Source organism: Lontra canadensis, unplaced genomic scaffold (assembly GCF_010015895.1).
Source record: "Lontra canadensis isolate GAN:19392208 unplaced genomic scaffold, GSC_riverotter_1.0 scaffold35, whole genome shotgun sequence".
NCBI classification, from domain to species: Eukaryota; Metazoa; Chordata; class Mammalia; order Carnivora; family Mustelidae; genus Lontra; species Lontra canadensis.
This window is the reverse complement of record NW_022631029.1, coordinates 7618074-7644906: the sequence shown is the minus strand read 5'-3', so window position 1 is coordinate 7644906 and position 26833 is coordinate 7618074. Positions and strand designations below refer to the sequence as shown.

Sequence of the window (26833 nt, the reverse complement as noted above, 5' to 3'; positions counted from 1 at the left end):
AGGTTCGATCTCCATTAAAGAAAATAGAGGAAAGGGGGATTTAAGTTACATCGAAGTGAAAACGAGCCCTCATGGGACAGAGGAAAGAGCTTTCTCTCTGTAGTGCAGTGGGATACTCCCACCTGAGAGCAGTCTTTTAGCTGGGTCTTATGGTCACATTGTTTATTTTGCCTACAATGGCTCGTTACCTAAACCGGGCCAGAGTATCCCTGATAATGTACACAAGGTTAAAAGAAAAGCATTAAAAACTGGTAATTCTGGAAAATATCGTGATGGTTCTAATTCCACAAAAATCAAGAGAAGAAATTCTACCAGAGTACGCATTTATCGGGAGTAAAGACGACCCAAATCGCAAAGGAGGAAATGGTTGTAAATAACTTGAAGGCGCAGAACACAGATTCCTTCAAAACGAGATTTTTTTTTTAGGAGGTCGTGAAAATGGCTTTAAAGTTTAGGTGCCCTATACCCCTGACAATTCACTTGGAACTTTTGACGTTTGATCAAGTGTCAAATGTGGGGAATGAAACGTTATCACAAATAGGTAAGATTTCGATGAGCTAAAGAGTCGGGTCTGGGTCCCACCCGGTAGCGAGGATCCTTTCCCTGGCTGCTAATGCCGGTGACGACGGCGGAACTCTAGGCCTAAGGCGGACCTCGCGGGGCCGGGGCCGGGCAGGCGGGCCACGCAGAGGGAGTGCTGGGGCCGAAGGTCGAAAGCGGCAGCCACGGTTCCCTGCGGCGCACCTGTCCGCTCAGGTATCTCCACCGGATATGCGCCCCAGCCACTCTGCCCTCCCGGAAGCTCGGCCTCCAGACGCTTGGCTTCCGGTTCCGCCGGCTCCTTCCGGTCACCATGGCGACAGGGCGCCTGGGGGTCGGAGAAACGCTAGGGGCCCTCAACACGGCCCTGGGGCCTGGCGAGCCCGTGTGGTTTAAGGAGACGCGTGCCCGCCACCTGCGCGCCCGAGACTTCCTGGCGCCGCGGCCCGCGCTGCAAGCGCGCTTCGGGGACGGAGAGGTGGGCGCCAGCGGGGCGGGGATGTGCGGCCAGGGGCAGCGTCGCAGCCCGCCTCACCGCCCTTCCTCCCGCAGGTGCCCGAGCATGTGGTCCGTGCGGTCGCCGGCTTGCAAGGCCCCGGCGTGGCCCCGGTGCTGCGCTGCGAGCCGACGCCCGCGGGTCTGGCACTCCAGCTGCAGCGGCCCGCCGTCTTCGAGCGCGTGCTCGGCGCGGTGACCGCCTATGCCGCGCCCGCCGCGCCCGCCGCGCCCGGCCCGCGCGTCGTCCTGCACTGCCCGGCTCTGCGCGGCGCCCTTGGCGCGCTCCGCTTGAGCCAGCTTCGCGCCGTGCTCGTGGCCGATCATTTGGCGCGAGCTCTGCGCGCTCATGGGTGAGCGCGCCGCGGGGCCAGAACCGGCCGGGGTGGCGACCCGGGCCTAGAGCGGCTGCGGGAGGGAAAAGGGTGGAGCTGCGCCGGGCGCTCGGGCTGAGACGGCCGTCCTCGTTTCCCAGGGCGAGTGTGCGGCTGGTACCCGCCGTGCGGGACCCGCACATGCGGATCTTCCTGCAGCAGCTGCGCGTGGACTGGCCCGCTGCCTCCGAGAAAGCCGCCACCGGAGCCCTGAGGAACCTCCCGCTGGCAGAGCTTAGCCCCGCCCCGGATGGGGGAGCCTTGCCCCCTGGCGTCCTGGGCACAGTGTGCCTGAAGGAGGTGATGCGAGAGCGGGGATGCGCAGCTGGCTATGACCCCAACGTGGACAAGTGTCTGGGTAGGAGCTGGAGCTTCGCAGGGTCGTTGGGAAGATGGGGACCTTGTGCTCCTGGCCAGCCTCAACGCCCCTGTGCTCTGTCTGCAGTGACCGAGGATCTGCTCTCCGTGCTGGCAGAGCTGCAGGCAGCTGTCCGCCACTGGCCTGGGGACGGCCCTCCGGGCCTGGTTAGTGACTGACGCCCACCCTGTAGGCCTCTGGCAAGCTGCGCCCTGTGCCCGCCCGGTGACCATCCTCCTACCCTGTAGGCCGCGGCCCCAGATGCTGATGCTGAGGGCTGCATGGCCCTACACGTGGTGAGCTGTGAGGAGGAGTTCCAGCAACAGAAGTTGGACTTGCTCTGGTGGAAGCTGGATGAGCAGGCTCCTCGCACACAGGTGGGTTGGGGATGCTGGAGCGCCCCCTCCCTCCACCAACCCAGGGCCCTTGCAAACCCATCAAGGGGCACAGGGGCGCACGAGTCCATAGGGGACACTTGGCCTTGACAGAGACGTTAGGTGAGTGGGGACTTGTGCTCGTGCAGCATCCTGGGAAAAGGTGGGGTCTGGAGGCGCTTTCCAGAGAACACTGAACAGCTTGGGGAAGCTGGGCTGTGCGCGGAGGGGTGGGCTTGGGAGCAAGGCCCAGAGCTTGATGGCAAAAGGCTGGGGAAGTCCAGGCACCAGATTTAGGTTCTCTGAGAGATTTATTGCTGGCAGTGTTGCCACCTGGGCTAAGCGCCTGCTCTCTCCCTCACAGAAGCACCTGGTCTGTGGCCCAGTGAAAGCAGCTAGTGCCCTGACGGCCCCCGAGTACTATGAGTGAGTCAGGCTGGAAGGGAGGCTACCAAGTCAGGGTCGTCAAGGTGGGGGGGACCGCCTATCCCTGGAGGTGCCCTCCCCGCAGACCCTCGACTCACTCTGCTTCTCATGCAGGCTCCGGCACGCCCAAGTGTGCAAGGTGGCAGCCCTGAAGCGTGGCAGGGAGCTCGGCCAAGGTGTGTGCGGGGGTGCTGGTTTGGTGGGGTGGGTCCTCCGCTTGTCTGCCGAGACCGACTGACTCAACTCCCACAGACCCAACCTGGACAGAGGTCTTCAGCGTTCTGTCTGCAGCCACCATCAAGTTTGAGATGCTCAGCACAGCTCCACAGAGTCAGGTAACCCCGGGGGCCCGACAGGATCAGGGCTTGTGGAACAGACGGTGTCATGCCTGCAGCTGTGCCCCTGTTCCTCAGCTCCTCCTGGCCCTGGCCGATGGCAGCATTTCCACAAAGGGCACCAAGAGCGGCACCTTCGTCATGTATAACTGTGCCCGTCTTGCCACACTATTTGAGGGGTACAAGCACAGCACGGAACAAGGTCTGTACCCCGCTTTTCCACCTGTGAGCGGTCTCGATTTCTCACTGCTACAGGATGAGGTAAGTGTCGTCCTGGGTAGCTGGGCACCTGTAGGAGGTTGGGACCTCCCCTCGAAGCGCCATTCTCCACCCCCACCCCCCAGGGCGAGTGGCTGCTGCTCTTCAATGGCGTGCTCCCCTTCCCAGAGCTGCTGAGCCAGACCACAGCCCTGGCATGCGCAGCCCCAGGGCTCCACACGACTGCGCGCACTGAGATGGTGAGGCAGAGAAGCCCGGCACAGACACTGCACGCTTGATGCTTTATTCTGGGCTGGGCATGAGATCAAAGAGACCGGCCAGTGACTCAGTCTCTGTCTCTAGATGTGCAAGTTCCTGGTTCAGCTCAGCATGGATTTCAGCTCATACTATAACCGCGTACACATCCTAGGGGTAAGTACACAGCACAGGGGGCGGGGGGGGGGGGGGGAGCTTGCAGGGTGCAAGGGCAGCAAAGGAGGAGACCAGCAGGCCCCTTCTCTCCTCCAGGAGCCTCGACCACACCTGTTTGGTCAAATGTTTGCCCGTCTCCAGCTTCTGCGGGCTGTGCGTGAAGTGCTCCATGCTGGCCTAGCCACGCTGGGTCTCCCTCCACTGAACCACATCTAAGGCCACAGAGATCCCGATATCTAAGAATGTTTACAAAAGTCATCACCTGGAAAAAAGATACCAAGATCTTATTAGAGACGTGGAGCCAAAATAAATTGCTTCTGTTCTATACAAAGTCTGGTCCTATTTGTAGGCAGTGGGGCGTGTTTTTGGTAGGCCTGAACGGCCCCAGACTCACCTCCAGCTCCTGCTCTGAAGTCCGGAACCCGCGGCCGCCGCCTCCCTTCACACCGGGCATGGGCACAGACGGTCACTCCTGTTCCACCCGTCTGCGAGCAGGTCCCATGCCCGGCACGCCGGCCACCGCGGGACACCTTAATCATACCAGTTGTAAACCTCAAGCCCTTGGCCTGCAAGAGCACAGCGGTGGCCAAACTCAGGGCTTACAGGCCAGCAGTCCATGTCCGCGACGTCTGGGACATGGTACACGGTACTGTTCATGAAGGTGGGCTCACCATGCCCCAGACGCCAGAAGGTCAGCCGCTGGTCGATGGAGGCGGAGACCATGAGGCTTGGGCTCAGGATCTTGAGGCCTGTCACATGGGCAGCGTGTGCACAGGGGATGGAGTATTCCTCTAGCACATGCAGCTGGGGCACCAGCTCAGCACCCCCCACGGCCTCCTCTAGCTCCGGTGTCTCCACAGCCAGCACAAAGACATGAAGGGAGCCATCCTCACTGCCGCTGGCCACGAGATGGCCCTCACGTATGGGCAAGGTGTGCAGGCTGTTGACACCACAGCTGTGAGCCTGGAGGGTCAGGCAGGGGGTCCCCAGCCCTGAAGGAAGAAGATGGTTGTCAGGGCCCAGCCTGCCACACGGGTGAAGGGCAGTGGGAGGTGGGGAGGGACAGCCATGGCTGCACACCAGCTACTCACGGTGGGGAAGCCCAGGGTCTGCTGGAGGCTCCAGAGCGGTGGAGCCGTGGTCCAGCACGGCAGTGAGATCCCAAAAGGCCAAGTTGCCGTCAGTGGCGGCGCTGCATAGGAAAAGCCTCCTGGGGGCCAGGGACAGGCAGCTGGGTCAGCGAGGGAGGCAGAGAGCAACAGCGGACACCCCCCCCACCCGCCTGCAGCCACGTAAGCCCGCCAGGCAGCCCCTCTCACCGTCGCTGGTTGGGCGCCTCATGGGTAAAGGAATGGACCTTGAGGACACACCGCTTATGGTGGAAGGTTTCAGCCAGGAGCTGCAGCCGCCGCCCCGAGTCCTGCAAAAGGAAGAGCCTGGGGGGCGGAGGGTGGCCCAGCTCAGAGCCCATTCCTAACACCTTCCAACCCTCCTCTTGACCCAAGGGCCTCCGCTCTCACCTCACTGCGCCATCACTGCAGGCTGCAGCCACAAGGGAGCCAATGCCAGGCCGGTCGAGTTCACACACAGCTAGGGACATGTACCTGCAGAGACAACACCAGCCTGCCATTAGGGGAGGCCTGGGAACAGCGGCAAGGGGCTTGCCCTTCGGGCCACCACTCTGTGCTCCCACCTCCCAGTGCGCACATCACCTGGTCTCCGGGTCCACCTTGACCATCCGGTGCCGACTGCGCTGGCGGTCCCAGTACTCATCCAGCCGGTGGGACGAAAGGTGCATGACGTGGCAGGCAAGACGGCTTGGGGTGCCAGGGTCTGGGGTGACCATGAGGCTGAAGCAGTGCATCTCAGCCCGGCCCCCGGCAGACACCACATGAGCAGTCAGGCCTGGTCGAGGATCCTGAGGGCCACCCGGGGTACCGACGCGCCACACAGCCAGGGCACGCACAGACGAGATATGATTACACACTGCTGTAAGTGCGTGGGCTGAGCCAGTGACGGTGGGGAGTGCCAGGACACAGACAGTAGTGTCCTCACTGCACGTGATCACGATGTCAGTCAGGCCCGGCCCCTCGCTGCCAGGCTCCAGGTAGTCGGGCTGCGTGAAGCCGGGCACCTCAAACTCGGGCCCCAAAGTGATGGTGCCCACACGCTTCACACAAGTGATCTCACGGCCGTGCAGGCTCTCTCGGAGAATCACGTGTGGCCGGGTGCAGCCACCCAGAGCCCGGTAGAGCATGACGTCCCCGTCCTTGAGGTAGGCAAAGGCCATAGCCGCCTCGGTATCAGAGAAGGCCCAGGAGCGGTGCCCTCCACCACAGTTGACGATGTGCAGCTTTTCATGTGACCGGGGACTCCACACCACAAACTCATTGGCGTGGAAACCCAGGATGACCATACTCCCATCGGCCATCATGCGGAGCCCAGCCACCCAGTTCATGCCTCGACAGGACTTCTGCCTCAGGACAGGCTGCAGCTGGCCACCTCGCACAAAGAGCTGGTAGTAGGAGCCATCGCGCCCTGTGGTATACACGTAGCCACCATGGCAGGTGACTGAGGTCACACCCTGCTTCCCATGCAGAGAAGGGAGGGTGGACACAGGGCCCCACTCGGTGGAGGCGGTCTCATCCCCATCACTGCCACTACCTGCTCCAAGTGCTCCAGCGATAGCTCCCACCTTGCCGCCAACCCCAAGATCCTTGAGCAGGGCTGGTCTGGAGGGAAATAGCAACACAGAGCCCCGGCGGTCCCCACACACTAGGAAGTCACCAGGGGGTAAGAAGGCACTGCATGTGTGCCATCTCTGCTTGCTGGGAGGCAGCAGGTACCGGCAACGTTCCTTTACAAAGATGGCTTTGCCAGAGGGCGCAGCTGAGATTTCCAGGCAAGCCACCACACCACCAGGGCCCGATGCCAGCAACAGGAGTTCCTCGAAGCCACGCAGGGCCCAGCTCAGACTATGCACTTTCCCATGGAACAGAGTCAAGTCCACAGCTGCAGTTGGAGTGTTGATGGGGACCACCTTGACACGACCCTCCCCATTGGCCAAGGCACAAAGTCCAAAACCCTCAGGACCAGGGGCTGCCTCCAGGAGGCAGTAGGACTGGAAGCGCTTGTCCTCCAGCAGCTGCTCCCAGCACTTGACCTCAAGGTCGTAGAGATACAGGGCTCCTGTATCAGTCACTGCCAGCAGTCGCCAGGAGCCAGCCAGTGTCACAGCCTTGAGGGTACCTGGCCGGCTACGGGACTTGAAGCAGAGAGCTGAGACCCCTGAACCCGGGTACCCACGCCCTACCAGGTGCCACAGACGGATGCCTGAGTCATCACCCCCGGTGACCACCCAGGTTTGCCTCTCATGGGCAGCTACAGCCCGGATCCCACGACCCTGGTGGCCCCGAAAGGCCTGAAGGATCTCCCCTTCGTGGCTCCATACCAAGCAGACACAGTCCTCTCCTGCACTGATAAGGTAATTCTCTAGAAGCTTGACCTGCCACACACGGGCGCTGTGTCCAAAGCAGTGCCCAATATTCTGTACCCGACCCCCAGGCACCCGCAGGTCACCCACCTTCCAGATGCGGACACTTCGGTCTTCTGAAGCCGTGGCCAACAAGCCCTTGCTTTCCAGGTACGACATGCTGAAGATGACACCCACATGCCCACTGACTCGTCGGTCAGGGGCCACAGGCTTATTGTCTATTAAAGCGGCTGCTGGATACCAGACAAGGAGCTGATTGGAAACTGCACCTGCCACTATGGTCAGCTCCTTCCAGGTATCTCCGATCAGACAGGCTGAGGAGAGGGTGCACCTGTCTGTGCAGGGCACGTCCTGCAGCATGCACCCTACCACAGGGTCGTACAGCACTACTGAGTTATGGCCCAGGGCCAAGGCCACGTTGCCCTCAAGCCAACGTGCATCCCAGATCCAGTCAGACATGTTCCACAGGCCAGAGCGCCAGAGCTCCCGGAAGCGGCCCTGTCCCCAGCTAACTTTCACAATTCGGAGTCCCTTGCTGCCAAACACAGCCACCATAGCCTCCAAGTCAAGGTCTCCATTTGGTTCTGGTCGCACCCGGAACCCATGGATAAGATAGTGGCCAAGCAGGTTCTGCACACGCTTCATCATCCGCAGGTGGCCACCAAAATCCAGGCTGTACACCAGGACATCCGGCCCCTCACCTAGACAAAAGCACAGAGTCACATCAGAACCTCACCCAATGGGGCATCCGGGTGGCTCAGTCAGTGTGCATCCGCCTTCGGCTTGGGTCCTGATCCCAGGGTGCTGGGACTGAGCCCATAGGGCTCCCTGCTCAGTAAGAAGCGCATGTGTCCCTCTCTCTCTGCCCCTCCTCCCTCTGCCTCTGCTTTCTCTTGCAAATGAATAAATAAAATCTTTTTTTTTAAGATTTTATTTATTTATTTGCAAGAGAAAGCACAGGCAGAGGGAGGAGGCACAGAGAGGGGGGGGGAGCAGGTTTCCTGCTGAGCAGAGTGCCCGACGCGGCCTCGGTCCCAGGACCCTGAGCTCATGACCTGAGCCGAAGGCAGAGGCTTAACCCACTGAGCCACCCAGGTGCCCCAATAAATAAAATCTTAAAAAAAAAAAAAGAAAAAAAAAGAACCTCACTCTGCCAAACCATGAAGAGATGGGGGCAGGAAAAAGTCAGGCAAATAGTATAGCCTATGAATGCATTAGAACGCACAATCCTGCTAGCTTGAACCCAGGAAAATCCTTGGCTTCAGCTTCAGCTGGACTTCAGTGTTGACTTTCCGACACCTACCAGGGGCTCCAGACACTCAGTTAAACCTGGCTTCCTCAAATACTGCCTTTGCCTCATCCCACCTGACTTCTCATGCTTCCTGCAGGAACTCTCGAAGCCTCTGTCCCAAACCTGCAGCCGCATCTACCTCTACACAGTCTTCCCACTCTCCCTCCTCGAGAGAGAAAAGGCTGTTCCCCAAAGGTGATCCTCCCACCTTGGGGCCACAGCAGAACCCCTCTGGATTTCCAAGAACTTCTTCCTTGCGGCTCAGATGTGAGCATGTTCAACACCGACAGGAAAAACCAGGAGAGGTGGTCCCCACTTTGGCAGCCACGACTCCCATGACCCTTAGCTGCCTTCCGGCTGCCCTGTGGGCCCCTCTCACTCTACTAGCTTACCTTCAAGCTCTCTCAATGCTCCTCACTCCACTGATTGCTCCACTGACCACTACCACCAGCCCCATCCCCAAACCAAGAAGTTCACCGCTTATTCCGCTCAACTTCCCACATCTTCTCATATTCTCAGTTGCCTAGTCCCATGTGCTCATTTTCTAAAGATTTTTCAAATCCTCCCCCACCACAGTGACTTTGGTCCAGGGTGCCTATCACTTGTTAAGCTAGATGACACTAACAGCCCCTCATGCCCTTCTTCGCCTGCAATCTCCATCTTTCAATAGATAGGTGGTGAGCATCGATCATAAACCAGACAAGGAACTAGACACACTGGAGTGGTGAGTAAGAGGAGCACAGACCCAGGCTCCGGGCCATCAGGCAGACACTAAACAGTATCACCCAAGTAACCTACATTGTTGTAACTTTGGTAAGTTCCAGGAAAGAATTATACAGATTGCTTTACTATAAAAGAGGGAAATCTACTCCACCGATTTTCCCTCCAGAAGACATTTGGCAATATCTGGAGACATTTCTAGTTGTCACAACCGGGAGTTATGCTAACCGGAATCTAGGAAGAGAAGCCAGGGATGTTGCCCAATGTCCTGGAGATCAGACAGGCCCTCACACAAAAATGACCTGGGTCAAAATGTCAGTAGTGCCAAGACTGAGAAACCCCGGTGTCATCCATGCAACTTGGTGTCAGGGGAAGCCACCTTGAGAATGTAACACTTAGGCTGAGGAATCAACAACCAGCGGTAACCAGAGGAAGAGCAGGCGTGGGGGAGATGGGTGATCCTTTCTTGGCAAATAGATAGCAAGCTGAACGGCCCTGAGGTGAGCAAGAACTCTAGGTTGTGTGGTTGGAATAGGAAACAAAGGGGTCACGGATGGCCTGAGAGAATGCGGCTGAGGCCATCGGGAGCCAAAGCTGCCATGGCCTCCAATGATGGCAATAAGGTAGAGAAACAGATGCTGCAAGTATGAAGTCAAAATCAACCAGACTGGCTTGGGGACTGAGGGAGATGCTTGGGCTGGAGCACCCGAGTGGCTGCTGTTCTCCCTGTTCAGCTGGAGCATCCAGCAGGATTTCAATCTGAAGGCACCTATGCAATGGCCTGAACTCACGAGCAGAGAAGGCTGGAAACTGAGATTACAGGTGCACATGGGTGGAATGTGAGAACTGCAGCAGGTTTTTTTTTTTTTAATTTATTTGACAGACAGAGATCACAAGTAGGCAGAGAGGCAGGCAGAGAGAGAGGAAGGAAAGGAGGCTCCCCGCTGAGCAGAGAGCCCCATGTGGGGCTCAATCCCAGGACCCCGGGATCATGACCTGAGCCGAAGGCAGAGGCTTTAACCCACTGAGCCACCCAGGTGCCCCAGCACTGTAGCAGTTTAAAAGTCACTTTGGAAATCACAGGAGCAGGGGAATTCACTTGATGAGCTTTCTAACCTGCATTTCCCATGTCATTTCCCCGTTTAAAACCCTTCACAAGGCCTCTCTCCATCATCATAAAGTCAGATCTAGGTATAAAATGGTATAGCCGCAGCTCATTTCTCCAGCCTCTTCTCCCAGACCCTACCCCTGCTCAGCCTCACAGGAACTCTCTTTCCCCCGCAAAGTAATAAATTCTGTCTCAAGGCCTTTGGCATGCCTACCCTCTGCCAGGAACTCACCTCTTCTCTTCTCCTAGCTCATTCTTGTGATTCTTTGGGTTTCTCCCTACTTATCCCCTCCCTCAGCCTTAGGAGTTTAACCTGTGGTAGGAACCTTGGACTTCCAGAGCCCCCATACCTAGGCCACCCCTCCACACACACAAAACCACCCTCTTAGGATAGGAAGCAGCTCTCTCAAGGCTTGAAGCCAGTGCCCTGCCTCAGGGCCCTTAAAAAAACAGCACCACCACCATCAGTCACTAGTGGCTTTCAGTTGGGCCTGGATGCTCTCCAGGGATCTGTTACTTCAGGTCCCAGGCTTTCGTATTTTTTTGTTTTTTGGTTTTTTTGAAGATTTCATTTATTTATTTGACAAAGAGAGATCACAAGTAGGCAGAGCATCAAGCTCGATGCGGGGGCACGATCCCAGGACCCTGAGATCGTGACCTGAGTCGAAGGCAGAGGCTTAACCCACTGAGCCACCCATGTACCCCAGGTCCCAGGCTTTTGATGGCCTATGCTTCTCGACCTGACCTCCCCCTAAAGGCCATCAACATTCGATCTCCTGGATGCAACCATCTGAGAACCGGCCTCAGCGTCTGCCTCCCCAAGGACTGGCCCACTCAGAAAGGTCTCATCCCTGGTTTCCCGCTACCCCATCCTCGTAGTCCCCACCTTCCAAGGAGGAGCCTCACCCGCCCCTGGGAGTCCACAGCCCCGCCTGCTGGGCCCCGCCCCCCCAAGAGCCTGCCCCCCCAAGACCCGCCCCTCTTGAGGGGTGGCTCACCCTCACCCTCCCCTCCTGGCTCCCGGCAGGGGCCACACACCGCCCTCCCTTCCCTGCCCCGCCTCCCAAGCCACTGCGTTTTCCCGCATTTTCCCGCGGCCCCAGCGCCTTTTCCACGTCAGCTCCATGTTGCGAAGGAACTCGATAGCCACATCGTTTTTTCTTTTTGTCTCCTAGGCTCCTCCGGCCGGGCCTCCAGCCCGCCATCTCCCGGGCTCCCGCCCACCTCGGTCAGGCTTCATCCCGCCACCCGTCCTCCTCCTTGCGGGCATCCCTTTGTTCTGATGGTCCCGCCCCCAGAGAGCGCCCGGTTTTTTCTCCGCTAGCGCGCACCAAACCTCACCCGCCAGCAGCCGATCCCCCACGCACTCCAGACCCGTGACCGGGAGGAGCATGAGCTCCGAGGTTGCCCGCGGCCAGACGTAGTCCTCGTGAGCGTCCATGTCGATCCTCGAGCCGCTGCTGCAGCCTTTGGCCAAGAAAGGAGATAGCGCTCTCGCGAGACGAGCCTTCCTCGCGCGCAGCAGAGCCGGTCTGCACCGGCCTTAGCAACAGGTAGCGGAGCCCAGGGTCGCCCACGGCCGGTGTCCAATCACGACCCTTCGCCCCACGAAATCCAGCTCGTCATTGGCGAGACCGTCCTCGCCCCTCCCCCTGACGTGACGCTCGCCAAGCGCAGCCGCGGGCTCCCACTAGCCCAATCTACCTCCCCCACTCCCTTGCCGACCCGACCTGTGGCTTCTCTGCCCGGCGGCTCGAAGCCGTGTAGTTTTATTTGGGGTGGGGGCAGCATGGGTCTGTACACAATAAATAACACGAATATAGGAACTGTGCCCTAATCGCGGTTGGTGGCGGGGATAGGGCAAGACATCGGCCAGGTCTTTGGCCTGCATCTGGACAGGGAGACCGCAGGTCCCGCGACGTGGGGCGGCGGGCTGCGGCGACACTCCCCTCAGAGCTCCACGCGCGCGTCGCGGTACGCCCGGTCCAGAGCCCACTCTGGCTGGGAGTCGGTGCCGCCTTCGCGGGCAAGGCGCGCCATTTCCTGCTGGAATAGCGCCTGTCGTGCCCGGCTGGGGTCCACGTTGATCCAGTTGTTGGCGATCCACTTAGTGCCACTTGTGACCAGACAGCCCCCGTGCAGCGAGTAGTCATCCACGTCGCCCACCCAACCTAGGAGAGGAGGATGGTGTGACCGAGGGAGGTGACGAGAGGGGGCACTAGGCGGCGCTGACCTGAGCATGATCTCACACAGGCGAAGGGCATGGCCAGGGTGGCCCATCGGTGGGCCCACCCCACGTCGGTGACAAAGTCTGGCCCCACGGCCTCCTTTGGGGCTCAGCATCTCTCTTCAACTAATGCACTAACACCACCACTGGTCTTCTGAAACCAGCTTTCTTGCTGCCAGACTGTCCACAGCCCAGGCTGGTGACAGATGTGTCCGCAGCCCCAGTGAGCTGGAAGGCTGGAGCATCAGGGAATCAGTCACAGGGGTCAAGATAACCCAGGAGGCTACACAGGTGCTGGCCACTGAAGTCACTGAGGAGGACCTTTGGGAGGCACCAGGGGCAGAAAAACAGGCATAACAGTGCCGGAAGCATCCCACCGGGGTGGCCTTCTGGGCTAGATAAAGGGAAGCTTCCCTAAAGGCACTCTTGGCCTGGTCACAGGCCCTCACCTTGTCCATCAGGCAGGTAATTGTACCAGAAGACTGCTGTGCCCTGCCGGGGCTTGACACGCAGGTTCCCCTTGTCACAGTGCCTCCGAGTGTCACGGAGATCAACATCATCCTGAATCAGACTCTGTGGGCAGCAGGATGGTGGGGTTTTCAAACTGTGGCCAAGCAGCCAAAAGCAGCCAGAGGGAAACCAGTCAGAATTGCCCAGGGGATCACTTGGGCCCATCATCCCAGCTCTGGGGGGGTATATACTATGATTGCCCAAGGCCCTGCCATCCCACCAGAGTAACAGCCTCGTTGGCCCTTACCATTTCATCGTAGGTTCTGTTGTCTGCTACAGGGAAGACAGTCTCGCCCCCACCGGTGACGTTGTTCAAATAAAACAGCACTGTCATGTAGCTGTAAGGCAGGGGGCCCACTGAGCAGCTGTGGACACTCCCGTGGGCTTACCTGTGGGGAGGATAAGCTGCCCAGATTCCCAAGGGCCAGAGGGGGGCAGGCTGAGATCAGTGACAACACTGCAGATCAGTGCCAAGATGTCCCTAGCCTGTCCTTCCTCCCACAAACCCAGTCTCTTTCTGTGTGTCACAGTGTTTTGTGTGACCAAGATCACAGGTGCGCTTAGCTAAATTATTGGGAAAGGTAGGCTAGCAGGAGCAGCACAGCCCTGCAGAAGGGCAGGCTGGGAGTAGAAGGCGCTGACCCAGAGCAGTCACACGAAGAGAAGAGGCCTGCCTTCCTGCCCAAGCATGGGAGGGGGACACAGCTTCAAAGGGAGAAGCTGAGGCCTCCAGCCGTGGGAGAGAATCAAGGTCCAGAGGAGGGGGCGCCTAAAAAGCTAGAGACCCAGTCTTGCCCCTTGCCTCAGTGTTCTGGGGACAAGTCTCAGTATCTGTGGGCACCTTAGTTTGGCCACTAAGACAAGATGGCCACCCTTCCTGCCACTTGGTGAAGAAACTGGTGGGAGAGATGGGGTATCCTCAACCAGGATGGCCCAATGCCCTCCTGGATGCACACAGGGGACATCCTGTTAGGACAGGGCTGTATTTATGTCATGGGAATGCCTGGCCTAGGAGTGGAAGGTCACCCCAGGTGGGAGGTACTTGCCGGCAGGAGGTCTCGAAGGGTACAGACTCATTGGCTATGAGCTTGGTATGGGAGCAGATGGTCTCCGGGTACACAGGCCCGCTGTCCACATGGGCATGGTAGTGGCCTCCCTCGCCATACCGCACGACCTGCAGTGGCTCGCTGAGCTCCACGATTTCAGGTGACAGGCGGGTGAGGCGTAGCACCCTGGTGGGCAGCAGGCATTCAGCTGGGCAGTCCCATGCAAGGTGGCACCCTGAAGAAGCCAGACCCCGGACCTGCCACAAGCTGTGCCCCTGCCCACCTCCCCTGGTAACCCTGAGCGCCCCCATCCCACCCCCGCCGACGGGCCCTGTAGGAGCAGGAAGGGGTTACTCAGGAGCCCTTCTCCCGGGATGCCAGAGACCACGCTGGGTGGGGAAGATGAGATTTCCACTAAATTGGGAGCCAGGATCACTCCCTGCAGGAAGGAAGTTGCTTATCTAAAACCCCTGGCTGCTCAGCGGCAAGGGGTCCTGTGGACAGAGATAAGAAGTCATTTCTCTAACTAGCAAAAAACAAACATTCCAGTCTATTTCTAAATCCCAAATGTATGTTGCTGGCCCACAACAACGGTTAATTTGCCTTTGTTAATTGCCTGTCTTTTAAAGGGTTCTAATCCTGGTCTAACAAGTAGAACTTAATCCCAAATTGGCTAACCAAACCTGTCCTCTTGGCCCCAGCCAAGAACTTCTGTGAAGGCCCCACAGGCCTGCTCCCACCAATGTGCTCACCTCTGGCGGATCGCACGCATGACGTGGTGGGAACCTTCACCCTGGTAAAGCCACGTGTGGTGGCTGTTCCGCACCAGCTCGCTGGATGCCACCTTGTGGCCCTTCATGTACTTGTGGAAGTCCCGAAGGTCCATGTCGGAGAACTCCTGCAGGCTCAGCACTCCTGCGCAGGGCACCCATCGTCAATGCCCCCCAAGCCCATGTGAGGAGCCCACAGTGGCAGACTGCACCAGCCTCCCTCCCCCTGGCGTAGGGGGCCTCGGCCACTGGGGCCCACGTGCACCTGTCCCCCAGGCTGGACTCTTGGGTCAGATGAACCTGGCTTCTGTCACATCAGGCCCTCCAGGAAGACCCAGGGAAGTTCACTTCCTCAGTTTAAACCCGGACTTGGCCACCCAAAGGAAGAAGCCCAACCACTACAAGATTGGCCAGCGTTGGGTGGCCAAAGGAAGCTTGAACCATATGGCCAGGACCCCCCCAGGGACTGCCCTTGGCCCCCCAGCCTGGCTCTAAAGCATGTGCTGGCTACCCTCTGGTCCTATAGAGGGTGAAGAAAGTAGTCAGTCCTGGGTTCTGTCCAGAGCCTTCCATGCTATCGGGTTTCATTCAGGGCTAGTGCCCAGGAGCTCCCTTATGACCTCAGGTCCCGTCCTGAGTGGAATATATCTATCTACCTCGCCAGTCCTGCCTGCTGGGCTAGCAGTCTCCCTCAACAAAGAAAGCCGGGCCATTCTCCTAGACAAGAACGCTCCCTCCTGTTTCTGCCCAACCCACAAAGCAGGAGCTCCACTGGAAGCTGGTGTTCTGGAAGAGTAGCTCGTGTCCATCTATTGGTTGACTTAAGGGTGAAATATTTCTTTCTTATTCTTATTCTATCTTTTCTTTTCTTATTCTATCTTTTCTTTTCTTTCTTTTTTTAAGTAGGCTCCATGCCCAGCATGGAGCCCAGCGTGGGGCTTGAGCTCACAACCCTGATATCAAGACCTGAGCTGAGTACCTTCCCCATCTCACGCAGAACTTGGGCATGTGAGAGATGACTACACCTTAGTAACATCTAGGAGTTATTACCCAAGGGGGGTGGGGTCCTTGCGCGACAGCTCCCCTACCCAAACCACCCCCAGCAGTTAGCATGACTCTAGGAGAGCAAGAGGAAGGCAAGCAAGATCTTAGTTAGACCAGAAACTGTGTCTTCTGGGGAAGACCCTGTGCCTGGCTGGAGAGAAGTAGATGGAGCAGGGAGAATGGCCAAGTTCAAGCTGGCCTCACCAGACCTGTGCTCCTGCTAAAGCTACACTGGCCTCTGCCAGCCAGCAACTCCCCTCCTGGACCCCACACTCTGCCTGTTAAGGTCAAAAGGGCCTCCAAGAACTGTCCCCTAGACTGTCACCAAGGTATATGGGAGGACCCAGCCTCCTGCCCAGGAGTGAGGGCAAGGCTGCATCCTCGCCTTCCCATCAATGGCTACTCTAGAAGCTGGGTGTACGGGGGGCAGGAGGCTCACAGGGACAGACTGTGGCGAGGTATGAGCTCACCATCACCATCAGGGTCAGCCTTGATCGCAGAGTACATCTCCTGAATGTTCTCTGGAGTCATCCACCGTCCATTTCCCAGGCGAGTCTGGGCCAGGACCTAAAGCACAAGATGGTCCCTCAGTGGAGCGGCCCCAACGATGGATAGCCACCAGAGCATAGACAGTCACCCAGTTCTTGCTGTAAGGGCTAAGGGTGCCGGTGATGGGGTAATGGGTGAGGACACAGGGCAGAGCCTGAGGTCCCTGAGCTGAAGGGAAGGTAGGCAGAGAGGCCCAGAGGCATCTCGGGAGGTGGCCAGGAAGACAGCTAAGAGATCTGTGGGCCATAGGCATTCCCGGCCCCGTTGGGACTGTGGCCTTCATGGCCAGCACTGTCAGCTGGTTGGAGGCAGAGTGAAGCACAGGACTGTGACCCACTCAGATACTCCAGGTCAGAGGGGGGAGGCCAAGGCCTGGGTGCAAACAGGGAAGAGGCACCAAGGGGAGGCCCAGCCAGGTCATGATCACGAGGCTTGTCAAGAAGACCAGGCTCAGTGGGGCGAGAGACCCTCTGTATAGGCAAGGGACCCACCACCTTGCCAAGACCTCTGTCAGAAGCCTGGTGTGAGAGGCATATAAAAGAGATGCAGACTCCTGGCTGCCCTCAGACCTGCCACCCCCTCCATCATGAGTTCTGTGGGGCCCCCAGCCACGTCAGCAAGGAATCCAGACCATAGATGGCATTACCACCCAGGAACTGTGGTAATAAATGTCATCACCCCCAGGGGGATCCTCCCGCCACCTTCTGGGGTTCCCAAGGCAGCAAGGAGCTCTCCAGGGAAGGAGAAGGGGGCGGGGCTGGAACTGGGCAGGCCACCGGAAAGACAACTCTAGGCACTCCCACTCTGGGCCTACTCCAGGCCGCAGGATCCCAACCTCACGGAGCTGCAGGCGACCATCGTGGTTCTGGTCCAGCAGCCGGAAGAGGTCCAGCTGGTTGACCTGCATCGAGCCCATTGCTTCCTCGTATTCTTCAGTGGGCAGAATCTGGCTGCGCTGTAGCCCCTTCATCTGGGCCAGGTGGATGATGAGCCGACATTCCTCATCACTCAGGAAGCCAGGGATCTCTGCCAGAAGAGGAGGTGGGGGAGGCCACGGACTGAGCCAGGCCACTGGTGCAACCGGTGCCTTCCTCTTTGCAGTTCCTGCGGGACTCCTGTGCCCCGGCGCTCCCCGGGTCAGGACTTCACCTGCGGCTTTACCTCTGCTCTGCACTCTGACCCCAGAACTGAGTTGTCCCGCAAAGGTTGGCTAGCATTCGGAATGTGGGGTTTTTCTCTTTGATGCTGAGAGCAACCATTTCCTGGGGAGCCCTGGGAAGTTTGCTAGAGCTAAGCTGAGCAGGGGCTCCCCCCACCTCGGAGTGGGACCGAAGGCCAGAGGGTTGACCTCCACTTCTGATTGGGTACATACTTTAAAATGGGGTGACGGTAACTGGATTTTGCTTTCATTTTTGCTTTTCAGTATGGATCAAATAAAAACCAAGTGTAAAACATTCATTGTTGTAGGCCAGTCCTTGCCGTCCACTCTCCTGTACAAGTGGGCGCTGACCATCTGTCCAGGGCTGAGTTGCCCCGGGCTGGCATGTCCGTCAGTGGGCGTCTCTTAGGTTTTTGGCTCTGAGAAGATGCCCTTTGCTTAGGGTACAAGCGTACACTGAACATCATGCCTCTAAGTCCGAGTGCAGGCCAGGTGGGCTTGGGGCTCAGCTCCGGGGGCTGGATGCCCCCATGCCAGCTCTACAAGCAATTTGGTCACGCTGGAAAATGAGTCTCGCACCTGGGAAGCCCAATCCCAGTGGTCCCGGGCACTCATAGACAGGAGCATGGGCCCTGCTTCCTCCCCTCGTTCCCAGGAGAGAGGACTTCCTTAGATGGGGACCAAGAGGCCCACAGAGGAACAGACTGGAGGCAAGGCCCTGTGGCCACAGTGAGCCCTCAGAGCTGCAGAGCAGTCTACCACCTCTCTGGGTTATACTCCCAGCATTAAGTTCCAGGCATTGCCATGAGGAAGGAAAATGGCTGCTCAGAGCCAGGCCTGGAAGGGTTTTTAGTGTTTATCACAGCAGATCATACTTAGGTGGCATGGATTCTGCGTCCTGTCCTAAGCACGCCATCAACTCCTGAATTCCTACACTCACCCTAGAAAGCTGGACCCCTTCAATTTGCCTTTCTTGTCCCTGACACCCTGCAGGCACAGAGATGTGAGAGACTTGCCAGGGACCTCCCAGGCTGTCATACTCCAGAGTCCACGCTCAAGACCACATTCAGCTTCCCTGGATAGATGACCCAGATGCAATGACAAAGAGGGCAGGATAAAGGCCCCCACCCAGGCCTGCTTGACCTCCCAGCCCAGCAAACCCAAAAAGGGTGTGAGCCATCCACTACGGGGTGCAGGGGGGACACGCAGCTCTGGACAATGGGTTAGACCAAACTGCTAATCAACAGTCACCTCCAGGTAGCTTAAAAAATAAATAAACAAACAAGAAAAGTAAACCAGAAAAAGAAAAAACACAGGCCCAGGTTTCTTCAGTTTATTAAGTGCTGGTAACCCGCAGGCCCCAGGATGCCGCCAAAGTCTACAGTCCCCCCCGCGGTGTGCTAATCAGATGCAAATGGCCCAGGCCAGCACACTGGGGCCTAACCAGATGGGTCCCAGCACCCGGGACCTGCACAAACACCGGGACCTGCACAAACACCGGCTCCTGGGGTGTGGGGACAGACCTATAAAGGCCTCAGCCTCAGCCCATTAAGACCAAGGCAGACAAAGCGGGTGATGGATCAAGGACTGTGGCTGTTAGTGGCCCTGGTGGTGCTCTGGGCTGACAGTGGAGCAGGGGCTCCCCGAGGCCCCACACGGTGCATGCCCATTCCCCAAGCCATGGCCCTGTGCCACGACATTGGCTACACAGAGATGCGGCTGCCCAACTTGTTGAACCATGACACAGCGGCCGAGGCTCTCCAGCAGTCGGTCAGCTGGCTGCCCCTGCTGGCCAGGGAGTGCCACCCGGATGCCCGCCTCTTCCTCTGCTCCCTTTTTGCCCCTGTGTGCCTCGACAGGTAGGGCAGGGACTCCTAGGTGGGGCGGGGGGAGGGGCGCTTTCCTCCTCCAGGGCCTGTTCACTAACCATTGCTACGTACCTCTCAAGGCTGGGTGGCGACAGGGGTGGGGAGGGAAATGAAGGACTGTCTTGTCAGGGTGTTCCTGGCCCAGGGGAACAGGTGCCCATGGAACAGAGGAGACATAGGCAGGAGACCATCAATGGTGAGCACCCTTGGATTCAAGGGCTCTTGAATGTCAAGGTATGGCAAATGGATAGGATGCTTTGGGTTGGGAGGGCTGGAACCCCTCTCCAGGGAGGTGTGGAAACTGTCTGCCCATCTCCTGGCAAGGGATGGAGCTCATCTGAGGGCCTCTCCTCTGAGACCAGAGATCGCAAGGTTGATTCCCCAGCCTAACCTACCTGGTGAACAACAGCTCCTTCAGTCCCTCCTCTGGGGGACATTCCCAGAGCCTCAGGGTGACCATGCCAGTAGCACCAAGAAGGGGCTCTTTCAGAATCCAATGATTGGGCCTCTGCTCTTTGCGAACCCCAGCCCTGGCCAGACACTGCAGTCTCCCACACGCCTTTCATGACAAGAGGGAGGGCTCTGCTTTCTCCCTCCAAGATGGGGAGTTAAGGCCCAGAGTGCAGGGCCCTTTACATATGCCCTTCTCTAGTGCACTGGATGTCCGCCCCAGCTGGAGGGGGAGGTGCGCTGGAAAGCAGCCCTGGCCACACGAGGATGGTGGGGGCTGTAAGACTGAAGGGGGGGGGGGAGGGACGACGACATACGGGGGCGGAGGGCTGTTGCTAGGTGACCAGGTGTCGTTACCCAGCAACCGCAAAGTCCCTGGCTGTGCCTGAGTAGTGGGGGGCGGGGGGGAAGAGGGTGGTGATGGTGAGGAGTGGGGGGGCTAGCCCGGACTCCAGGAAACCCGGTCCTGAGCGCCCCGTCGCCCCGATCCTTCCATCCTTCCCACCTCCGCAGGGTCATCTACCCGTGTCGCAGCCTGTGTGAGGCCGTGCAGGCCAGCTGTGCGCCCATCATGGCCTGCTACGGCTACCCCTGGCCGGCCATCCTGCACTGCGGCCGCTTCCCCGCCAGCCACGGCCTCTGTGTCGCGGCTGTCTCCAACGGCTCCCGCCTGGGCCGCCCACGTGAGTCCCCCCATGGCTCCCAGGCCCGGCCCACGGGCAGCGCCTTACCCTCCCAAGCCACTGCCCGCAGAGCCAGAGGTACACGGGTTTCTCTGGTAGGGGAGACAAGGGACCAGCTACAGCAACGGGTCTCAGAAAGGGTGAAGAACGAGGGGCCAGTGGGAGGGGGCCCCCCCCTCGCTGCCGGCCCTTCCCCCACTTGCTCCGGAGCCTCACTTGGCCCCTCCCCCCAGTGCCTCGCGCCAGCTGCAGGGACTGTGAGTTGCAGGACGCCCGCTCGTCCAACGAGGTCCTGGACGCGCTCTGTGCAAGCGACTTTGGTGAGCCCCTAGCGTCCAGCGCCCCTTACACCCATGTCACAAATGCCTCCATCCCAGCTCCCAGATCGGTGTAAGACAAATGAAAGAGGGGACACTCAAATGCTCTACCTGGTTAGAGCTACAAGATAAATGCCTTTAACAAGTGTGGCATTGCTAAAACAACACACTGAACCTGCCTAGGAGGGTGGCAGCCAGGGCTTCAGGTCTTCCCCAGGACCCTGATTCAGAGTAGAGCATCCAAGAGGGTGTGGTTCACCAGGTGGAGAGGATGGGGGTACTCCCAGAGGCCCTGCGCCTCACCCCACTCCTCTGGTCCCATGCAGCAGTGAAGGTTAGGCTCTCCCGGTGCAACGGGTCGTCCTCTGGTCTCTCACACTGCCACCTGGACTCCCGGCTGGAGGTGCTGAAGGCGGGCCCACTGCCTGCCGAGGAACTGGCCCCTACTCTCCGTCGCTGGCTGCAGCTGGATGCCACGTGTGTGCACAACCTCTTGCGAGGAAGGCACGCTGGGACCTACGTGCTAGGTGGGGAGGTGCAGGGCCCTCGGCTGCTGGTAACCACGGCCTATGTTTGGAGCCAAGGCCACCGACATCTGCAGCTGGCCGTGCGTAGGTGGCACCATCACCGGTGCCCACGGTAGGGATTCCTACAGGCAGGGAGAGCCAGCCACACAAAAGCCGCGCTGCCCTGGACACACCTCAAACCCTCTCTGCTGCCCATCACGGACACTTGCAGACCAGAGTCCCGAGAAGCCCTGTGAAGGACCCAATCAGAGCAGAAGCCCACGGCTGTGGCCACAGCTAAGGGACTACAGCGCTCTGCCCAGACATGAAGGAGGCTGGCTCCCCTAGCAGGGGAGTGTTTGCTGGGTAGGCAAGACAACCTTTCTGTCCTTCTGTCCTTCCCAGGCCTGGGATGACAGCCTGGCTAATGCCTACAAGCCCTAGCAGCCCAGGCTGCCTCCGGGCAGGTGCAAAGCCTCAGGCTAAGCTCCTCCCGGGCAGGATGCTGCCTGTCAATCCCCACATAGACTTGGTTTTATCTGCCTGACCTTTACTGAGCCCATGGTCCCACCAAGCTGCAGGCCCGTGAGAGAGCACAGCGGGTGGGGAGAAGTCCATGCCGGAAACTGCCTTCAGCTGCTTACCAACCTGAACTTACACACACACACAGAGTTTTCCTCCTATTTCTGGGCGTTCAGTGTTTATGATCCTAAGTAACTGCCTAATTGTTTTCTTGAGCCGACTTGGAAATCCTACAATAAAGCAGTCATGGTTTTAAGATAAACTGTTTTGTGTACTGGTGTCAGTTATTCATCTACCTTAAGTAGTTAGGAAAATGGGCTAAAAATCTTGTTGGCCTTCGGGAAGCGACCCCTGCTGCTCTTGAAGGGAATGCCAAATCAGGGGGTACCTGCCAGGGTGGTGGGAGGTCACTCTGAGCAAACAGACAGGTGCTGGTCTGGCTGAGTGCCCAGTAAATCTCGCCAGCCAGCCAGTCGTGACTAGCAGCAGACAGACTCCAGCTGCTGACTACTAAGCCCGCACACATCAGGCCTCTCCCGCATGCAGCTCGCCTTTAGGGGTAGAGGTACGAATGACAAATAAATACCGAGACAGTCTCCAGGGTTGCTAAGCGCCAAGAAAACCAGGCAGTCTGATGCAATGGTATCTGGGAACCTCTTAAGACCAGTCTGAGGTCAGGAGAGGTCTCCGAGGAGGGAATGTGTGCGCACAGGCCCAGTGGACCAGAAGGCACCCTCTGTGGGATGGGCCAGGTCTGAGCCTTCTGGTGGAGGGCACAGCACGTGTAAGGTCCCAGGGCAGAATGAGCTTGGGGACAGCAGGGAGTGAGGAAGGGGCAGCAGGAGAGGAGGGCATCACCAAATGACAGAGGTGAAGTGGGAATCTTGGAGACTTTTAAGAAAGTGGGCAGTAAGACTGATCTGTTGTTTAGACACAGAATGGGGGTGAGGTGGGGTGGAGAGAGAGGTGAGCCACGTCAAAGGTGGCAATGTCCCCAGAGAGATGACAATGACTCAAAACTGGAACACCTCCCTTCTGAACTGAACAGGACGAAGTCCTCAACTGACTTCTGATGGTCCAAATCCTTGCAGAATGCCTACCACACTAGGCACACTTCGCAGGTATTATGCCAAGAACTTAGAGTGGGGCTTTGGTGGTCCAGGTCCCACTTGCCCCAGGTCTCTAGGGACAAAGGTGGGACACAGGGAAATGTTTCCCCAAAGGGAGACTGGAGTTTGCATGGGGTCTTCCCCATGAAGTGGTGGGACTCCCTCCCCTGGAGATGGGGGCACTCTGGGGTAGAACCCAATCCCTTTGCCCCAGTTTACATCCTGAACACCCACCTCTCAAGCCCTGGCATCTTGGATCCCTGAGGCTGAGCATGACAGGTTTGGGACCAAGAGCAGCAAGACAGAGGTGGCAGAGCCCACAGCAGGCCCATCCTCCTTGGGCCCTCCTGCCTTTTTAGGGTGACAGGAGATGACTAAATGGGCAGGCAGAGAAGACAGACACTGCTCCTTCTTGAGATAAGGCTTCCTTTTTGGGTCCATCTAACACCACAGAATTCAGGAACTGCCCCCTTTCCGACATCTTCTCCCGCATGCTTTCCCTGCCTCGCAAGTGGACTTCCTATAATCACTAATCTCTTCTTCATGTGGTTCACCTCATTTTGTCAAGGAGCAAGTCCCAGGACTTCCTGGGTAAAACCCAGGACAATGTCTAATACCAGACTCAAAGTCAATGTAAGAGTTGGGAGAAAATGGGGGCCACAGCTGGAGGTTCTTGCTGCAGCCATCCTAACCTGCAGGTACACAGACCCATCCAAAGGCTTAACGAGAAGCAGTTTACCTTGTGTCAGATATCTCCTGCTTCCTATACTTTATGGGGCTTGGGTCTTTCATTCTCTGCTTTGTAGAACTTTGATGCAACAGCTGCATGTTAGGGGCTGAGGGGTCACAGTTATGGGTCATGATTCACTTAACCTAATATACATCTGAATTGTGTGCATACAGGTCCCAAGAAGGCTGAGAACACAACCCCTTCAGGCCTGTCTGTTCACAGCAATGTAGCAGTAATGGGGTGAGTGTCGCTCCCTTTGCCTGGATCACCCTTTCTTGACAGTCACCTGGCTTGATCCCATAGCTCCTAGAGGTCTTGGCTCAAATATCTTTCACAAGGAGGCCTACCTTGGTCACTCTATTAAAAGTGTCAACACCAGCTGAAATTCTGCCTTATTTGTCTGCAATCATTTATCACCAACTGACATGCCATATATATTTGTTTATTATCTGTCTCCTTATTTGAATGTCAGCTTTAGGTGTGTGTGTGTTGTTGGGTTTTTTTGGTTTTGTTTGTTTGTTTGTTTTTCCCTATTTGGTTCAATGCTGTGTTCCCAGCACTTAAAATAGTGCTTGGCACAGATTTCAACCTTATGCAGCAGTAATAATCATAGTAACAATAACCTTTTAGGGCTCTTCCCACAACGGGACCAGCATAACATATTTCCCCTTACACTGCATGCAGTGTTCTCATAGGTCTCATAGGTCTTGGCATAATTCTCAGCCAGGGCCTTCTGCCCCAGGGGTAATGGCAGGTGCTCAGATGCTCTGCTTTGGTCCCCAGCCCCCTCCTGAAAGCCTCTAACCCACACCATCCCCCAGCAGGCAGGAACGGCCCCGGGTCTGCAGGTAAGTGTGTCACTGACACTGGGTACCCAGAGCTGGGTGCGCAAACCTATCCTGGTCAGGGTCATGAGTCTGGGGAACCCCCACCTTGCTGACACTGGTGGTCTCTGAAGAACTTCAAGAGTCTTCTCAGCTAGCAGGGTGGCTAGACAGTACAGGCTCTAGAGGCAGGCAGCCAGGGTTCTCACCCTAGCTTCGCTCCTGAGCTAGCTGTATGAGTCTGGCAGACCAACCGCAGTTCTGTGTCTCACTTTCCCACCCGGTAACACAAGTATGGGATCCACACCCACCTCACATAGGCGTTGTAAGAATTAACTGAAACGATCTCATAAAACCTAGCTTAAAACCAGAGCTCAGGAACTGTGAGTTTATGATGCTGGTTCCAAATGAGGTCACGCTGGAAGGTTTTGCCTACTTATGGCTGAATACAACCACATCCTAAGAACCCTCGTCAGACCACAGGGTCCACTTTGGGAGTGAGATTCATCCTGAGAGGCCCTGAGATCAGCTAGGTCCTGGTTAGCAGTCTCTCCCACCCTCCCCCAGTTCTAGAATGTGACAGAATTAATGATGGCGGAAAGTGTCCAAAGATGGTTTCAATGAAGTGTTTAGACAACCGCCTAAGGGTCACATTGCCCAGCCCTGTAACGGAAGGATCATCTGCAGAGTAGGGGTCAGAGAGGGGAGTGTGGAAAGGTCACCCTGTGACCCTATTACAGAGGTGGGGGCAGTTGGTACTTCACTTTGGGAAACCTTTGGGTGATAAAAGCTACTCCTAAGCAGCCATTTTCAAAACAGAAGTCACGTGGCCAAAGCGAGCCTCCGAGCGCCCCCAAACCGCAGCCCCTGGCCCTTCCCAGGAGCGCCCAGCTGACTTACCGAAGAGCAGCGGCTTGAGGCTGAGGGTTCGGATGAAGTGATCCCTGTCGGCGACCAGCTGGACCTTACGCTCGTGCCCCACCTAAGGGAAAGGGGCACTGCGGGCAGCTCGGGCCCCAGGCCGCGCCGCCTGAGGAGGGTACAGGCGCCGGGGCCCCGAGGGCGACGAGTTGGGGATGAGGGTGCGCGCGGGGCAGACGACGCAGGGAGCAGCGTGGAGGTCGTGGGCTGCGCGTGGGCCGTCACGGGCTCGCCGTGCAGGGCCTGGAACCCGGCGAGACGGGGGTCCTCACCTTGATGCCCTCCAGCCGGGCGAGGGGACCCAGGGTCGGCGCGGGCCCGGGGCCCTGGGCGCGGTGCTGGGGCCCGGGGTCGCTGCTCTCGTCCCCGTTGCTGTAGTGCACGAAGAGCAGCAGCGCCAGCACGTTGCCCAGGTACAGGTGCACGAACACCATCAGCACCAGGAAGTAGGCGCGCGAGCAGATGCCGCGGGGCTTGCACAGCGGCCGGACTGGCGCGTCCTCGCAGTCGCCCAGGCCGGCGGCGGTACCGGCCCGCTCGTGTCCAGGCGGCGCCCACTGCGGACTCACCGCCTCCGGTCTCGGGGCCGCCGCCGCCGCCGCCATGGCGCCCAGGTCGCGCGCACGCCCAGGGGAGGGGCGGCGGGGATGCCCGCGCCGCGCCGCGCCGCGCCGTCGCCTGGACAACCGCTGCGGAGCCCGCGCGCGCCGCGGTCTCTAGGAGACCGTGCCTGGGGATGCTGCAACCGCCAGGGCCGCCCGCGCCCGCCCCTGCGCGGCGCTCCGTCTCCGTTGCGGCCTGGACCCGGGTCCACGCTGGAGTTTCTCTTCCCGGGGTGGGTTACTGTCAGGAGGAGATGCTCGCACCCCAGGGCGGAAGCCGGCCCCTCCCCCACGCGCAATGCTGGGACACACAAGAGCAGCACCATTAAAGGAAACCCCATTGGTACTTTCTCCGTCCCCTAGTTAAGATGCACTTCCCTTTTCCTGGAAAAGTATGCCCTGCATTTTCTTGTTCCCGAGAGTGGGGTGACAGCGACGAGGCACTGCCGAAAGATGACTCAATTACGCGGCGGTCTGGGGCCGCCGCGGAGGCCGACGACTGCGCATGTGATCCTGTAGGCCCCGCAGCTTTCGGCACTGTTGCTCGCCAGCTTAGACGGCCAAGAATGCCTTGAAGTTCCGCTCTGCGACCTCACAGGGAGGCCTATAGGAGTCAGGCCTTAGGAAGGAGCAGCCTGATGTTCAAGGTCGCATACGTGCATAGACCGTGGATCCAGTCTGGAGTGGTCAGAGAGGGCTTCCTGGAGGAGCCCTGGCACCAGGAAGCTCAAACCCCTAACAACCTGCGGAACTCAAAAACGTTTCTTGCTCAAAGTTGGTACAGGGAAAGAGGGAGAAAGGCACTTTTCTGTGAAAGGGGGACTTTTCTATAATTGAGACACCATTGCCTCA

General features: G+C 58.2%; 4 protein-coding genes across 6 annotated transcripts; 2 read left to right on the top strand and 2 right to left on the bottom strand.

Annotated features, from left to right (window-relative positions):
- Positions 1-464: 464 nt before the first annotated feature.
- On the top strand, positions 465-3863 carry DALRD3 (DALR anticodon binding domain containing 3). 3 transcript variants are annotated; one of them, XM_032867999.1, is made up of 12 exons: positions 466-1018; positions 1093-1388; positions 1511-1767; positions 1855-1934; positions 2016-2144; positions 2506-2567; positions 2682-2743; positions 2820-2902; positions 2981-3163; positions 3247-3360; positions 3464-3532; positions 3611-3863. In XM_032867999.1, the coding sequence occupies exons 1-12, from the start codon at positions 854-856 to the stop codon at positions 3746-3748; spliced, it is 1638 nt and encodes a 545-aa protein (XP_032723890.1). In that variant the 5' UTR covers positions 466-853; the 3' UTR covers positions 3749-3863. The 3 variants fall into 3 exon arrangements, with proteins under 3 accessions (XP_032723889.1, XP_032723890.1, XP_032723891.1); XM_032868000.1 differs by having other exon boundaries at positions 470-1018; positions 3629-3863; XM_032867998.1 differs by having other exon boundaries at positions 465-1018; positions 3464-3863.
- On the bottom strand, positions 3384-12072 carry WDR6 (WD repeat domain 6). The gene is made up of 7 exons (XM_032867997.1): positions 11486-12072; positions 5245-7726; positions 5053-5136; positions 4852-4968; positions 4624-4742; positions 3927-4524; positions 3384-3794 (listed from the first exon to the last, which is right to left on the bottom strand). The coding sequence occupies exons 1-6, from the start codon at positions 11583-11585 to the stop codon at positions 4064-4066; spliced, it is 3363 nt and encodes a 1120-aa protein (XP_032723888.1). The 5' UTR covers positions 11586-12072; the 3' UTR covers positions 3384-3794; positions 3927-4063.
- On the bottom strand, positions 4973-25984 carry P4HTM (prolyl 4-hydroxylase, transmembrane). Its single transcript, XM_032868001.1, has 10 exons — positions 25652-25984; positions 25359-25440; positions 17126-17316; positions 16212-16308; positions 14680-14842; positions 13928-14113; positions 13129-13219; positions 12821-12944; positions 12066-12315; positions 4973-4988 (listed from the first exon to the last, which is right to left on the bottom strand). The coding sequence occupies exons 1-9, from the start codon at positions 25982-25984 to the stop codon at positions 12095-12097; spliced, it is 1488 nt and encodes a 495-aa protein (XP_032723892.1). The 3' UTR covers positions 4973-4988; positions 12066-12094.
- Positions 19130-21570, top strand: LOC116873853 (secreted frizzled-related protein 5-like). The gene is made up of 4 exons (XM_032868006.1): positions 19130-19308; positions 20281-20450; positions 20684-20770; positions 21094-21570. Exons 1-4 carry the CDS (start codon positions 19130-19132, stop codon positions 21408-21410), a joined length of 753 nt encoding a protein of 250 aa, XP_032723897.1. The 3' UTR covers positions 21411-21570.
- Positions 25985-26833: the final 849 nt, after the last annotated feature.